Genomic DNA, 15,390 nt, shown 5'->3' on the forward strand with positions numbered 1-15,390 from the left:
AAGTGTTGGATAGTATAGGGGTAAAAATTACTATTCTAACTCCAGGGGGTGCAACAGTAGGGTAAGTGTTGGATAGTATAGGGGTAAAAATTACTATTCTAACTCCAGGGGGTGCAACAGTAGGGTAAGTGTTGGATAGTATAGGGGTAAAAATTACTATTCTAACTCCAGGGGGTGCAACAGTAGGGTAAGTGTTGGATAGTATAAGGGTAAAAATTACTATTCTAACTCCAGGGGGTGCAACAGTAGGGTAAATGTTGGATAGTGTAGTGTAATATTATGCGTTGTAATATTATGCGTTGTAAAGGTAGTATGCGATGTAATGGAATGCGTTGTAGTGGATGTTGCGTTGTAAAAAATGTGTTGCAAGTGTAGTGCGTTGTAAAAGTTGCGTTGTAAAGGTTGTTCCCCAGATCCTGCCCTTAGTGTGTCACGCCGCTCCGGCCTCACACTGTCACGCCGCTCCGGCCTCACACTGTCACGCCGCTCCGGCCTCACACTGTCACGCCGCTCCGGCCTCACACTGTCACGCCGCTCTACCCTCACACTGTCACGCCGCTCTACCCTCACACTGTCACGCCGATCTACCCTCAGTGTTACGCCGATCCGGCCTCACAGTGTCACGCCGCTCCGGCCTCACACTGTCACGCCGCTCCGGCCTCACACTGTCACGCCGCTCCGGCCTCACACTGTCACGCCGCTCCGGCCTCACACTGTCACGCCGCTCCGGCCTCACACTGTCACGCCGCTCCGGCCTCACACTGTCACGCCGCTCCGGCCTCACACTGTCACGCCGATCCTGCCTCACAGTGTGTCACGCAGATCCTGCCTCACAGTGTGTCACGCCGATCCTGCCTCACAGTGTGTCACGCCGATCCTGCCTCACAGTGTGTCACGCCGATCCTGCCTCACAGTGTGTCACGCCGATCCTGCCTCACAGTGTGTCACGCCGATCCTGCCTCACAGTGTGTCACGCAGATCCTGCCTCACAGTGTGTCACGCAGATCCTGCCTCACAGTGTGTCACGCAGATCCTGCCTCACAGTGTGTCACGCAGATCCTGCCTCACAGTGTGTCACGCAGATCCTGCCTCACAGTGTGTCACGCAGATCCTGCCTCACAGTGTGTCACGCAGATCCTGCCTCACAGTGTGTCACGCAGATCCTGCCTCACAGTGTGTCACGCAGGTCCTGCCTCACAGTGTGTCACGCAGATCCTGCCTCACAGTGTGTCACGCAGATCCTGCCTCACAGTGTGTCACGCAGATCCTGCCTCACAGTGTGTCACGCAGATCCTGCCTCACAGTGTGTCACGCAGATCCTGCCTCACAGTGTGTCACGCAGATCCTGCCTCACAGTGTGTCACGCAGATCCTGCCTCAGTGTGTCACGCAGATCCTGCCTCACAGTGTCACGCAGATCCTGCCTCACAGTGTGTCACGCAGATCCTGCCTCACAGTGTGTCACGCAGATCCTGCCTCACAGTGTGTCACGCAGATCCTGCCTCACAGTGTGTCACGCAGATCCTGCCTCACAGTGTGTCACGCAGATCCTGCCTCACAGTGTGTCACGCAGATCCTGCCTCACAGTGTCACGCCGCTCCTGCCTCACACTGTCACGCCGCTCCTGCCTCACACTGTCACGCCGCTCCTGCCTCACACTGTCACGCCGCTCCTGCCTCACACTGTCACGCCGCTCCTGCCTCACACTGTCACGCCGCTCCTGCCTCACACTGTCACGCCGATCTACCCTCACACTGTCACGCCGATCTACCCTCACACTGTCACGCCGATCTACCCTCACACTGTCACGCCGATCTACCCTCACACTGTCACGCCGATCTACCCTCACGCTGATCTACCCTCACGCTGATCTACCCTCACGCTGATCTACCCTCACACTCTCACGCTGATCTAACCTCACACTCTCACGCTGATCTACCCTCACACTATCACGCTGATCTACCCTCACACTCACGCTGATCTACCCTCACACTGTCACGCTGATCTACCCTCACAGTGTCACGCTGATCTACCCTCACAGTGTCACGCTGATCTACCCTCACAGTGTCACGCTGATCTACCCTCACAGTGTCACGCTGATCTACCCTCACAGTGTCACGCTGATCTACCCTCACAGTGTCACGCTGATCTACCCTCACAGTGTCACGCTGATCTACCCTCACAGTGTCACGCTGATCTACCCTCACAGTGTCACGCTGATCCTGCCTCACAGTGTCACGCTGATCCTGCCTCACAGTGTCACGCTGATCCTGCCTCACAGTGTCACGCTGATCCTGCCTCACAGTGTCACGCTGATCCTGCCTCACAGTGTCACGCTGATCCTGCCTCACAGTGTCACGCTGATCCTGCCTCACAGTGTCACGCTGATCCTGCCTCACAGTGTCACGCTGATCCTGCCTCACAGTGTCACGCTGATCCTGCCTCACAGTGTCACGCTGATCCTGCCTCACAGTGTCACGCTGATCCTGCCTCACAGAGTGGGAAGGACGGTGGGAGGTAGGATGGCGGGGCAGGGCACCTCGAGCCTGTGATGTGGCGCTCCATGGCTACCCACACTGGCATCGTCCAGGGCCACACGGATGGGTAGCAACCCGGGACAATTTAAAGGCCAAATAATATGAGGAGAGGTGCCTAAGTCGAATACCGCTGGCCACTGTCAGCCCAAAGCCTGGCTGCTCAGACCCTAGTGCGTCTGTCACTTCAAATATATGAACAGATGGCTGCCCCAACTCCCAGTTGCAGTGCTCGGGGTGACCGCATGGGCAACACAGCGAAGATGTGATGGTACCAAGGTGCCACCGCCCTGCTCATGGTTTGTATCAGACCCCACGGGGAGAGGTTCAATGCTTCCGTTTAAATAAACCCTCCAGAGTCCATTCTCGAAGCGGTAGGAGATTGACCCCCCCACCCTCTTACAGAGACCAGTGTTTATCTCAATGCCCAGATACTTCGACCTGGTGGGAACCCGCCGAACGCAGTCAATCTGCAAACAGGCTCTGGTTTTCCTTATCGAGAGGGGTAAGGCCTCGCTTTTTGTCCAGTTAATATCGCATGCCAAGAAACAAGCTACTATAGGCAGGACAGGGGCCAGAGAGGGAAGAGGGCGGGGCTGGAGGAGAATGTAATCTGCATAGAGAAGGGCTTTCACTTCTGTGGGGTCTACGAGAGAGATCCACCAGAGAGCGGGTCTTAGTGGCACTGGGCGAGCAGATGGAGTCCAGGATCAGCGCCCGATCCGGAAAATGCAATTTAGCAAAAACCCATTAGCCATCATCATCAGTCCAACACTGGAGCACCTCACAAGGGAGATTCCAGTGAATCCGATGGCACCCCCACAATGCTTAGAACAGGCACAGGGGAGAGGTAGGGGGCACCCATCTCGCTACAACTGACTGTGCCCACTCAGTCATGTTTGAGCTTCAAGGATTTAATGGGGTTCAGATGAGTTTCTTGAAGGACAGCGAAGTCCACTAGCTTCAAATGGAGGACTTTTGAAGACATCGGGCCTGACACTCTGGTCTGTGTGCAGAAGAGCTGGTGTTAGTCAAGGACTGACATCAGAGGAGCACGTTCGGGCTCTCTGATGAAATGACTGGAGGATCACTCAAACTCAATGGACTACGGTAACGGAGACAAGAGGACTGGAGGAAACGGCAAGAAATGTTTTTTTTTTGCAGGTTTCACTGCTCTTATCTCCCTAGTCTGAGTTTGTAGAAGATGATGAGGATTCCTATGTGGGTGACCTGTTTGATCGGTCCAATGAGCTGGAGACACTGGTATCCTGTATCCGGGCCAGATGTTCCTTGACAGACATTGCTCAGGCAATAGAGACGGCTGGGGTGAGAAGAGAGGCGAGTGACACAGGCCTTAATGGTGAGGTAGGTGCCGCTCAGATGCACCGCTGAGTGAATCCTGCCACCTCTCTGCCCCGCTTAGACTATGAGGAACAGTCAGACAATGCTGAGCTATTGTGGTTTTGTTGTTAAAGTTTTGGAGGAATGGAACGGCGATGGTGCTACCGTGCATGTGCAGCCCCTTGGTTCAGGCCGTCTCCCTTGGGTCTGGTCCCATTGGTTCAATCCGGGTGATGTCGTTGCTACAGTAAATAGCACAACAGGCTCTTAGCATGTGAGCCACCTGGTGAGTGTGTGGCTTTCATTTCAGCACCACGGTGAGACGGGAGAGCTCCCACTAGACTTCACTCCAGACTGTCAGTCGGGCACATTTTAGGATTGAAGGGAACTCACCGAAGAAGGAGCCTGAACATGGTTGTAATACATTCCTAATGATGATTGGAAGCAGTAAAGGGATTTTTTTTTAAATTGTGATTGGGACATCTTTGTCTGCAAATCTGAATTGCGGAAAACCTGAGGGGGCTTTCCCAGAATGCACTTGCGGTTTCTGTGTAATCAGGGCACTTAGAGGACTTCAGGCAGGTTTACAAGATTTGTGAGGTCAGAAGCTCATTTCTGCTCCTATCTCTTCTCTTATCATCTTCCTTTCCTTCTATCATTTTGTTATCTCAACAACCCATCTGACATAATACATCTTTACGAATTAATAATCGTCCCTTTTATTGGAAATCTTGGCGTTCCAAGGGTCTGGTCTGTATTTCCCATCTCCAGGAGAATCAACCCCCCTTATCTTTTCCTGCACTCCAATCCCAATTCTCTCTCCCTAATGCCTTTAAAACTCAATATAATCTTTTACTTCCCTCTCTCAACCAATATCTCCTTCTCCCTCCTATTTCGAATCTTCCTTCATCTTGTTCTACACTTTCCCCCTATTAGAGTCCTCCCCTTCAGCATCTTCTACCCAGAAGTGTTTACTATCCAATATTGAACTTCAGAAAACAGACTGGATTACCATGGGAACAGGATCTGCTACAATGCTGGTCGACCTCCTAATGGGACAGGTTATGGCTTAAAATCCACAAAACCTCGCGAGCCGCTAGCACCACTCAAACCCTTTATTTTATTTATCAGCGTCTCCTGCTCTCTCCTGCGAAATTGGCTTCCTTTTCCTCTACCGCCCCATCTACCTGCTGATGCTGTCGGCCCCCCTCCGCTAATTTGAAACACGTTATTAGATTGTCCTCCTATTTCTCAATTCTGGCACTCTGTCTGGTACCAAATAAATAAGGTTTTTAAAGTCAATATACCCTTTTCCTTATCTAACCTTTTCTTGGGTCCCCTTTCTCCTCATTGGCCCCAGTCACCATCCTCTTTTCAATTGCTAGATCTTTTCATAGCTATCGCCTTCAACTTAATCACTTCAAATTGAAAACAAGCCGATAACATAACAGTTAAAGCTTGGTGGAATGCTGTGTTTTTCCATCACAGACTTGATACCAACTATGTTACCCCCATCTCTCTTGCAATTAAAAGAGATTTGTTATGGCTTCCCCTTACCACATACCTCTCTTGCTTTGCTTCTCGTCAGGTTTCCTCTGCGAATGTTGTCAATACATCGGACGATGTTCGGAAGCCCCCATGATTGCACCTGGTTGTCTTTTTACAGTTTGATGATCTAATTTCATTTTACTGTTTATATATTGCATATTTATTCTGCATACAGTGTTTTAACTGCAATATTCTTTTTCAATTTTCCCATCATAACTTATGTATCCCCTCTCACCTTCCCCCCTTTCTCCCTATACCCTTCCTATACTCGTAATTTGTTTGTCACCAGTATCTCCAATGGATCCTTTTTCCACTCTTTTCATATCAATTGATGTTTATTATGTTACCATTATATTGTATTTCTTTTTTCCTCTGGTTTTCAATAAACAAAAATAAAGAAGCTAATTTCTGTAGCAATTACTTCAGGGCATTGAGGATTAGTCTGAGGACTCTGAGATTTTGGGAAATGAAAGGAGTTTTTTCAGGACTCAAGTGAGTTTTTTCAAGGGAAATCAGATGTGTTTTCTGAGGCCACAAAGTGATTTTATAAAGATCTGACACTAACACATTGTCTGTGAGCTCAGTAGTGGCATTTACACGCTGCAGCAGCGAGGCTTCTCCGTAGACACTGAGAGGAGGATAATAAACCGGCCTTACCTGCTCAGGGTGCTCCGGACATCCTGCAAAACAGAGAAACAAACACAGAGAAATCAGTTTCCACAGAAGAAGTTAAAATGTGGCAGTAGTTTTAGGAGGGAAACACTTCTAATGATCAATAGTTAGAAGACATTGGGAGCTATTCCTATTGCAGTCTATAATCATGAGAACTGAGCCATGACACAGCACAGTCTGTAATCTTGTGAACTGAGTCATGACATAGCCCAGTCTGTAATATTGTGAACTGAGTCATGGCACATCCCAGTCTGTAATCTTGTGAACTGACGCATGACACAGCATTGTCTGTAATATTGTGAACTGAGTCATGAGAGCACAGTCTGTAATATTGTGAACTGAGTCAGCATTGTCTGTAATATTGTGAACCGAGTCATGGCACAGCCCAGTCTGTAATACTGTCAAATCGGTCATGACAGCACAGTCTGTAATATCATGAACTGAGTCATGAGACAGCACAGTCTGTAATACTGGGAACTGGGTCATGACACAGCATAGTCTGTAATATTGTGAACTGAGTCATGACACAGCATAGTCTGTAATATTGTGAACAGAGTCATGACACAGCATAGTCTGTAATATTGTGAACAGAGTCATGACATAGCCCAGTCTGTAATATTGTGAACTGAGTCATGGCACATCCCAGTCTGTAATATTGTGAACTGAGTCATGACACAGCATTGTCTGTAATATTGTGAACTGAGTCATGACACAGCATAGTCTGTAATACTGTGAACAGAGTCATGACACAGCATTGTCTGTAATATTATGAACTGAGTCATGACACATTATAGTCTAATATTGTGGACCGAGTCATGGCACAGCCCAGTCTATAATACTGTCAAATGGGTCATGACAGCACAGTCTGTAATATCATGAACTGAGTCATGAGACAGCACATTCTGGAAACAGCAGTCTGTAATCTTGTGAACCGAGTCATGTGACATTGCACAGTTTGTAATATTGTGAATGAATGACATCACAGCATAGTGTGTAGAATCGCATGACGAAGCACAGAATGTGACATTTTGAACGAGGTCACATGACATAGCAAAAACGGATATCCTGAATGGGAATCACAAGACATAGCACATTCCGATATTACTAATAGGGTCACATGACACATTGTAAGATGTTCTCAGAGGGTCACATGAGAGCAGTGGGTAATATGAATGACTTCACATGACAGTCTGGAAAAAAGTCAAAGACACAGTATTCTGAAAGGGATCACATGAACCAGCAGTCGAAGATTTACTGAATGAGGCCACGTGACAATCTGTAATATTATGAAGAAGTCACTTGACCCAGCAGACAGGCCACCAGAATCCAAAGAAGCCTGCAAGGTAGCCGCTTCACCCACCAGCGAAGAGCTAAAGGTTTGGTCCTGGGCACTGACAGCTGTCAGTAGCCTCTGCTGGGTGTTAGCCTTCATGGCAGCACTGTCCTAGCCCCCTGACCCTATTGGTCATGGTGGGGGAAAGAAGGAAAGAAGGAAAGAAGGAAAGAAGGAAAGAAGGAAGACTCTCTCTCTGCCAGACAACTGATGCACTTCGACTGGATGTGCCCTGGGTCCCTGCCTGTGTGCTTTCCCAAAACTGTACCTTGTACCCCCAATTAGCACCTCTCTGGCCACATGTCAGTCCCTTGTAAAAGGTACCATGGGTACAAGGCCACTGTGGCCAGGGAAGGCCTCTAAGGGCTGCAGCACTTATTGTGCCACCGTTTGAGGCCCTGAAACTTTTACACACTCGCTGACACCGCAAGCTGCGTGTTTTGGTGCAGAACACAGTGAAGAGTCGACATGGCACACATCTGTGTGCCATGCCTACAACCCACTGCCCTGGCATAGGTCAGCCACCCCTCTAGCTGGGTGCACTAAACCAGTGGGGAGGGTACAGGTGCTTGAGCCCTGTACCCCTACATTGTCAAGACCAATTTTTAGACATTGTAAATGCAGTGCTGCCATTAAGAATATATGGTGCTGGGAGTTTGGCATTACGACATCCACAACACCATAATGGCTTTACTGAAAACTGAGAAGTTTGGTATCAAACTTCTCAGCACATTAAACCCAACGTGATGCCAGTGTGGGATTTAATGGAAAAATGACCAGCCTCTGGTGGGTCCTCTGACTGGTACGCGCCTTGCCTGAGTGTGTACAACAAATGCTTAACACTCCCCTCTGATAAAGCCTTACTGCTCGCCCACACTACCACAAATAGCGAGTAAGGCGCTATCTACTTTTACCTCTGCTTACCTTTGGGGATCCACTGGACTCTGTGCACACTAGACCTCATTTTGGCGTTAGATTATTTGACAGTTTTACCTATAGCCCCTCCCGCGCCCCCACACTACGAAGCGGAGTGGTTTTAGATTTCTGGGCTCAGTGGCAGACCCCATACCCTAGCATACATAGACGGTTGTTCTACATCCCAGGCAGTGCAGTCTCGTCCCAGGACCTGTTCTCGTGTCTGTGTTTTCAACCTTATGTCCTGAGTTACATATTAAAACCTGCGTGTACTAGAAACAACAGCTGGATTTCTCTATTGTGTCTTGTAATACTGTCCGGCCACTGAGACTAACAAGGAGAGTTTTTGTTTGACCTCGTCTATGCGTTTCCAACTAAATCCCAGAAAAAGAACAAAAACACAAAAATATGTGCTGACTATGTGCAAAAATATGTGCTGACTATGTGCAGAAATACAACATTGCAAAAAACAAAACGCGATACTTGGTAACGTGGGCAAAGCAAAGTGGCGTACGACGTGCAGAACTAGGCTAACAAAGGGAAAACAACAATGGGCTACCTAGGAAATATACAACAGTGGTTTCTTCACCCATTCGCTCAGATTTTGTCTCTCATTAGGTTATCTATTTTAATTTTTTTTATTTTACATTTTGTTCCTTGGTCTCCATCTGTTAATTGCGGTCACTGGAATTGCTTGCAGTGTTGCAACTTCCCTAATCACCCCAAAAATAGATAAATATAAAATATAACTAGTCTTCATATTGAGATGGGTGTGATTAAAGACACTGGGATCTGCCGTCTTCAACCAGGTTATTGAATCATCAACACCAAAGTTCTCCACTAGACCGTAACATCTGCCGGCAATGATCCAACCAAATGCCGTTAATCACCGCTGGCTCAGCGTTCCAAAGTCAGGGACAAACCACGGGGACAGATTGAGGGGGATACAGTGGTGTTGAAGGGCAACTTAACCCATATAACATGGGAGGCAAATATAACAATGGGCTATTGACATGTATTAGACACAGTAGGAAGCCACTGCAAATTCTCCTGTTGTATATTGCAGATCACAGGACAAAAGGGGGCAGTGTAAATAACGCCCATCTGTATGTTGTGCGCAGGTGTCGGAGTGCATGGGGTCACTGTTCATTGACACTGTTAGGAGATCACATGGGTTACTCTTACACACTTAACGCTGCACACAAAGTAGGAATATTTCTTCTCATCCTTGAATTTATCAAAATAGATCTCACCTTCAGGAGTTCCCGCGCTGGCTCCTCACATTTGTTTTCTATCTCCGTTATCAGGGCATTGAGTGACGTGATTTGATTGGACAATTTGGTGAGATTTGCATTTTCTACCAGGGTGATTTTCTTCTCCATCTTCTCCAGTCTCATGTGCAGTCTTTGCTCATTCTCTTTCAGCAGCTGCCGCAGTTTTTCAAACTCAGAGTCAAGTTTCCGCTTCTCGGTAATTAGCTTGCCCTGTCAGAAGCAAAGAAGAGCTGGTTAGATATTATGAAGCCTCGTACAAGCACTGCAGTCCTTAGGGTGAGAGTTTTTGAGGGGGAGGGCTCAGGTCCATTCAAATATCAGAACACTAGCATGCTTTTTCTCATTCCTGAACAATAGTCTCGTCAAGTACCTTTCCTTCTGCCATCTTATATCCTTCTCAAACTCCTGCGCTCTCCCCACAGACACCTCACAAACCAGAGATGTCAAACGTTGTAAAGCTGCAAGGAAGTTTGATCCATGGAGAAAGTACAAGGGAGAGAAGCCACTGCAGGAAGAGACAGTCAAAGACCCAGAGTCAGACGGAGTGGACAGACTAGCTGAATGCAAGTGTGAGTGAGCGTGACAGACATGCGAGCATGTACATGAGGTGGAGCCAGGAAGTTTCAGCACTTGGGATGGAAGACAGGAGTTTGGAGTGGCTGGGAAACACCCTTTGTGTCCACAACACTGGATGTGCAGAAGACATTGTGACATTAACCTACTCTGTCCCTCATTTAGGGTGATGAGGTGGGTAATTTCACACTTAACATTATACTGGAAATAGAAGTATTCTGCTGTGCAATGGAGAATTACCAGATATATCAGTTCCTGCACCAGTTTCTGCAGGTAGTTCACAAATTCCTATAGATGATGGGCTTGGAGGTTGGTTAGATATCTCGTCGTATCCTAGGAGAGTGTGAGTTTTAAGGTCCGGTACGTCACCCCAGCAGGAATAGGAGGGTTTCAGCTGTTGCGAGAGGTAGGTCTCCCTGGCATCACCATGAAGAGCTGGACTCAAATACTGCGGGGTCAAGTATGTGTCACTCCTGGTGGAGGATTATACTAGTACACAGGTGAAGGGTTGTGCTCCTGTGACGTGTCACTCGTATACTGGTAGAGGGTTGTGCTCCTGTGCTGTGCCACTAGTACACAGGTAGAGGGTTGTGCTCCTGTGCTGTGCCACTAGTACACAGGTAGAGGGTTGTGCTCCTGTGCTGTGCCACTAGTGTACAGGTGGAGGGTTGTGCTCCTGGGACGTGTCACTCATATTCTGGTAGAGGGTTGTGCTCCTCTAATGTGTGACCATTTCTTACAGTGATTGTTAGACCTGGAACCATTGGCGTGGGTCTCCCTTCCATTTTTTGCTGCTGCCTCCTGTGTTTTTGCTGGTCTAGATGCTTTGGGCACTTTGCCACTGCTATTCAGTGCCAAAGTGAAAGTGCTCCCTATTGTAAAGTATTGTAATGGATTAGTGACTCCATGACTGGCTTATTTGGTTTACCCTAGTAAAGACCCTAGTACAGTGCACCGCGTGTGCCCAGGGCCTGTAAATCAAATGCTGCTGGTGAGCTAAAGAATGGTGATGGATTAAACCCAGATCAGTTGACTGGGGGCGAGTGCTTGCAATGTTCAACACTTCCCTTTTCTACATGTTAGTCACCCCTAAGGTAGGCCCAAGGTACCCCCATGGGCAGGGTGCATTCTATGTAAGAGGTAGGACATGCCCTGATGTGTGTGGCATGTCCTGATAGTGAATTACAGCCAATTTCGTTTTTCACCATTGCAAGGCTACCTGTTCCCATAGGCCAGAATGGGCAGTTTGATTATAACATCTTATAATCCTAACTGACTCAGGGAACTAGGCAGAAATTCGAGTTTAGTATGCCTGAGCTCAGAATGATAAAATACATCTTTCAGTGAAGTTGGTTTTAACATTCGGTGTTTGAAAATACCACTTTTAGAAAGTAGGAATTTTCTTGCCCAACCATCCAAGCCTGCCTCTGCTAGGTTGTGTATTCCATGTCTGGTTTGGGAGTGACAGGGGCTCCAGGAGATAGGTCTATTCAGCCTTGTGCTGACTCACCCTATCTGCTTTGGGAGGGGTGGGAGGAGTAGCACCTGGGCCTGAATAGGGCTGTGCCTGCCTTCCACACTGCTGGCTCCACCTCCTGTGGTGAGTCTGATGACCCTGGCCCACACTGACAAAGGAAGAAGTTGTGCACTGGCAGAATGTACCCAGAATTGGTTTGGACTAGGCACAGACACTCTCTGGCTTCAGAGACAAAGGATTTGTGTGTTTAAAAAGGGGGACCCAGATCCCAGAACTTTAGATCACTTCTGGGAACCAAGATGACCCTTTGCTGAGGAGAAGAACCAGAGAAACTGAAGGAGGAGACTACCCCTGGGCTGTGTGCTGTTTGGGGGTTGGCCTGCAGTGGTTGCTTCAAAGCCAAAGAATGGAGAAAAAGGACTAGGTGTGCTTTCATCATCTTGAAGAAGAATTTCCAAGGGCTTGAACTGTGCTTGCCTCCTGCCTGAAGTCAGTGATACCAGACTTCACCAGCAGCCCCCCCCCCTGAATTCCCTTGCTGGGAATTGAAGTGCCTGCTGTTGTGCTGGGCCTTTTAAGAGACTGCGTGTCGCTGGGAGCTGGAAGCGCGACTCAGCTTAGAGAAGCGTGTCGCCGCCGCAGCAGCAGCATCGCCGAAGAAGCGTGTTGCAGGGCCTGTAGCGGCTCAGAAGTTCATTGTGTCGCCGCACGGCCGTCGGGGGTGCACGCATTGCATCTACGTTGTCGCACCGTAACCAAGACGCCATTTTGTCACATCGCACCGGAGCGTCATCGCATCGCAGTAAGAAACCGGCATTTCAACTCCCCACACAGTAAGGAAGCGAGCCTCAACTCCCCTGTGCAGCAGTAAGGAACGGACGCATCCACTCCCCTAAGTGTAAGAACGGCGCATCACCTTCCCTGCGACCCTTTTGTTTGTTTTGGGTTACGCATCCCAGGTACTGTGAGAGTAAAGTGTTACATTTACAATCTAAAGTGAACTAAGCTATTTCTACCATTTTAAAGACTTATTTGTATTACAGTATTGTGGATTTGTGTTTGGTCTAGTGTTAAGTCTAGTAAAGATTACTTATTTTTCTAAACTGGTGTGGTGCCCATTTGTAGTGTTTTCACTGTATTACTGCATGTGTTCACAAACGCTTTACACACTGCCTCTGAGATCAGCCTGTCTGCTCATGCCAAGCTACCAAGTGGGTGAGCAGGGGTTATTTTAGAAGTGTAGCCTCTTACCCTGACTAGAAGCAAGGGTCCCTATTTGGTCAAAGGTACCTCTGCCACCTAGAGACCCCCATTTCTAATAGTGCTGTGTTCTGTAGTGTGTCACCAGTCCTGAAAGAGGGTTGCATTCATCGCTCTACTTGATCGACGGTTGTGGTCTTGTGCTGTGTCAGCAGTCCTAATAAGGTAATTGTTCATGTGTTGTGTGAAACTGTAATGGTATAGCTTCCTGAAGCCCAAGAGGGACTGAGGTTCATATATTTTTTTATTATATTGTAAAGGTGTATTTGCAACATATGGGAAAACACTTTAGCTGCCTGGTGGTTGCAAATGTGTGAAGTTCAGTCAAAGGCTCAGGAGAAGAGCCAGGTCTGCCGCGGTATCATAAATGCAAATAAGTGAGGAATGTCTCTCGTGCAAAGTAGTGACCAAAAGAAGACGTGCAGGAGAGTGGACTGCTAGTGCCAATAATTTAGCATGGATTACATTTCTAGAGAGACAAGCATCAGTCATGCTCTCTTGGCTAAAAACACATTTGCATGAATTATTTTAAAGATATTTAAAGTCATACCCCATGGCAAATCTAATGTGCAGCTTCTGAACTACATTTGGAATATCATTGGCATATATGTTGCATATAGAATTGTAACACAAGTGTAATTATAATTACATTTATATAGCACTTACTACCCGTCGACACATTGATGCACTTTCACCAGGCCGCAAACTGCCCGGAACCCAAGATCAGTGGGTATTGCAGTGTCGTTGGTTATGGTTTGTTATAGGCACTTGTCTTGTGCACTAAAGTAACTCACTCCATGCATTCACTGTAGCTACACTGAACTATCAAGAGTAAAGAGAGATCATTAGTGGAGCGGTGCAGGTATGTGAGTTTATGCGATTAACAAGAAAAAACGTATCTTTTATCACCACCATGATTATGTAACATTTTTTGAATTTCATATATTGCAGGAACCTGTAAATTGCCAAAGTTAAAGGAAAGTCCTCCTTTGAGATCGGGCTGATCAATGTTGCTTTTCAAAAGCGACGGCATGGGTTAGATACGCTTCACTGATTGACTATGAAAGGGGTTTCCTTACATCATTCCTAATTTGAATTTATAGTCCTCCTCTGTGTGGTCAATACAGTGTGTTTCTACCCTCTGTGGACCTCTGTAGGGGTCTTCATCAGGACAGGGCTCCTATTTTTGGGGACCTGTTGACAATGTGAGACATCTACCCTCTGCGTCACAGAACGGGATTGGGTAACGTATGCCCTGTGCCAGGGCAACAGCACAGATGGTAGTCAATGAACTGTATTGTAGGGTATGTCTCCAGAATGGTAAACAGGTGTGTACCCCTACACTGAGTGTCTGACTGCATGTGAAACTGATCTGAACTTGTGTGGACAGGTAATCATGCTAATATAAGATGTGCACAAAGGCCTAGTCCTGCCCCTGACAACGAAAAGCTCAGAATCTGTTGTGGGACCCGGAGGACAGAGTGTACCCTCATAACTGAGATGGCACTACTTTCCATGTCCTGAGTTACCCCACCTAAAGTGGTGCGGGCAGCTTACCAAGTTCTGATTCATTAGTTGTGACCAGACCTTTTTTCTGTGTCAGATGAGCGTGAAGTCTACTGGTAAGTTCAGCTTTGATGCGAATCCCAGGCCCTTGCACTAACCTTCCGTGTGCCTGGCCAGTGCATGTAGGTACTGCGGATGTGTAGCACATGTGTGGAAATACAACTCTTTGTGGTGGGGGTTTGAGATCTGGGATAGTGGGGTCCATTGAGGATGGCTCCTGTTTTAGCACAGCACACGGTGGAGGGCGGTTACAGCTTGCCAATGGAAGTGTATGGACTGAATTCCTGCAGCCGGATGGTGAAGACCCAGACACTAAAGTGAGTATGTAGACATGGCAACCCGTCAAAATGCAGTGAAATCCTTATTAGCAGAGGGTTGCTAATTAGTCCTTTCCAAGCACTGCCCTTTAGTAGATGGTACGATTGATGGATGACAGCAGTTTGTTAGGAAAAGAGAATTTTGGGCACATCCTGCCTTTTTGTCGGTCCCTCATTCCTGCTTCAGGACGGCTGGTGACAGCCAGGTGGAGAGATCTCGCACTTCCGGGTGCTCCCGTTTTGGACGCTCCTGCTGAAGGCAGCATCAATGCATCCTCCTGCAAGTGTCATCGCCTTGTGCAAAGGCTGCGTCTGAGAGACAGCCAGAAAACGCCAAGAGAATCAAACCAAACCGGTTCCAAAGCCTTGGAGAGCGGATCTGCACCTCCTCTCTGTAAAATGAGTACAATAAAAGTCAGACTCAACCACTCCCCCCACACACACACTTTTGTTCAAATATCAAGGTCTTCTTGACCAAGGAATGCTATACAAAGTACTCGAAGGACTGCTGTGTGACCATGGATGGAGTCTGCCTAACAGACAGTCTCCCAGAGGTGAGGGGACATAACATGAAGTCTGAT

The 15,390-nt window shown here is 47.8% G+C and overlaps 1 protein-coding gene across 2 annotated transcripts in view; it reads right to left on the minus strand.

Annotated features, from left to right (window-relative positions):
• Window positions 1-15,390, minus strand: part of LOC146869113 (E3 ubiquitin-protein ligase TRIM39-like) — a 73,888-nt gene that overhangs the window by 23,874 nt on the left and 34,624 nt on the right. For both annotated transcript variants that reach the window (XM_085609599.1, XM_085609739.1), the window contains 2 exons: window positions 9,596-9,826; window positions 6,080-6,102 (listed from right to left, as the gene is read on the minus strand). In XM_085609599.1, coding sequence (XP_085465725.1) covers window positions 6,080-6,102; window positions 9,596-9,826 — 254 coding nt within the window. The remainder of the gene's footprint in view (window positions 1-6,079; window positions 6,103-9,595; window positions 9,827-15,390) is intronic.

This window comes from Triturus cristatus, chromosome 1_1 (genome assembly GCF_964204655.1).
Source record: "Triturus cristatus chromosome 1_1, aTriCri1.1, whole genome shotgun sequence".
Taxonomy (NCBI): domain Eukaryota; kingdom Metazoa; phylum Chordata; class Amphibia; order Caudata; family Salamandridae; genus Triturus; species Triturus cristatus.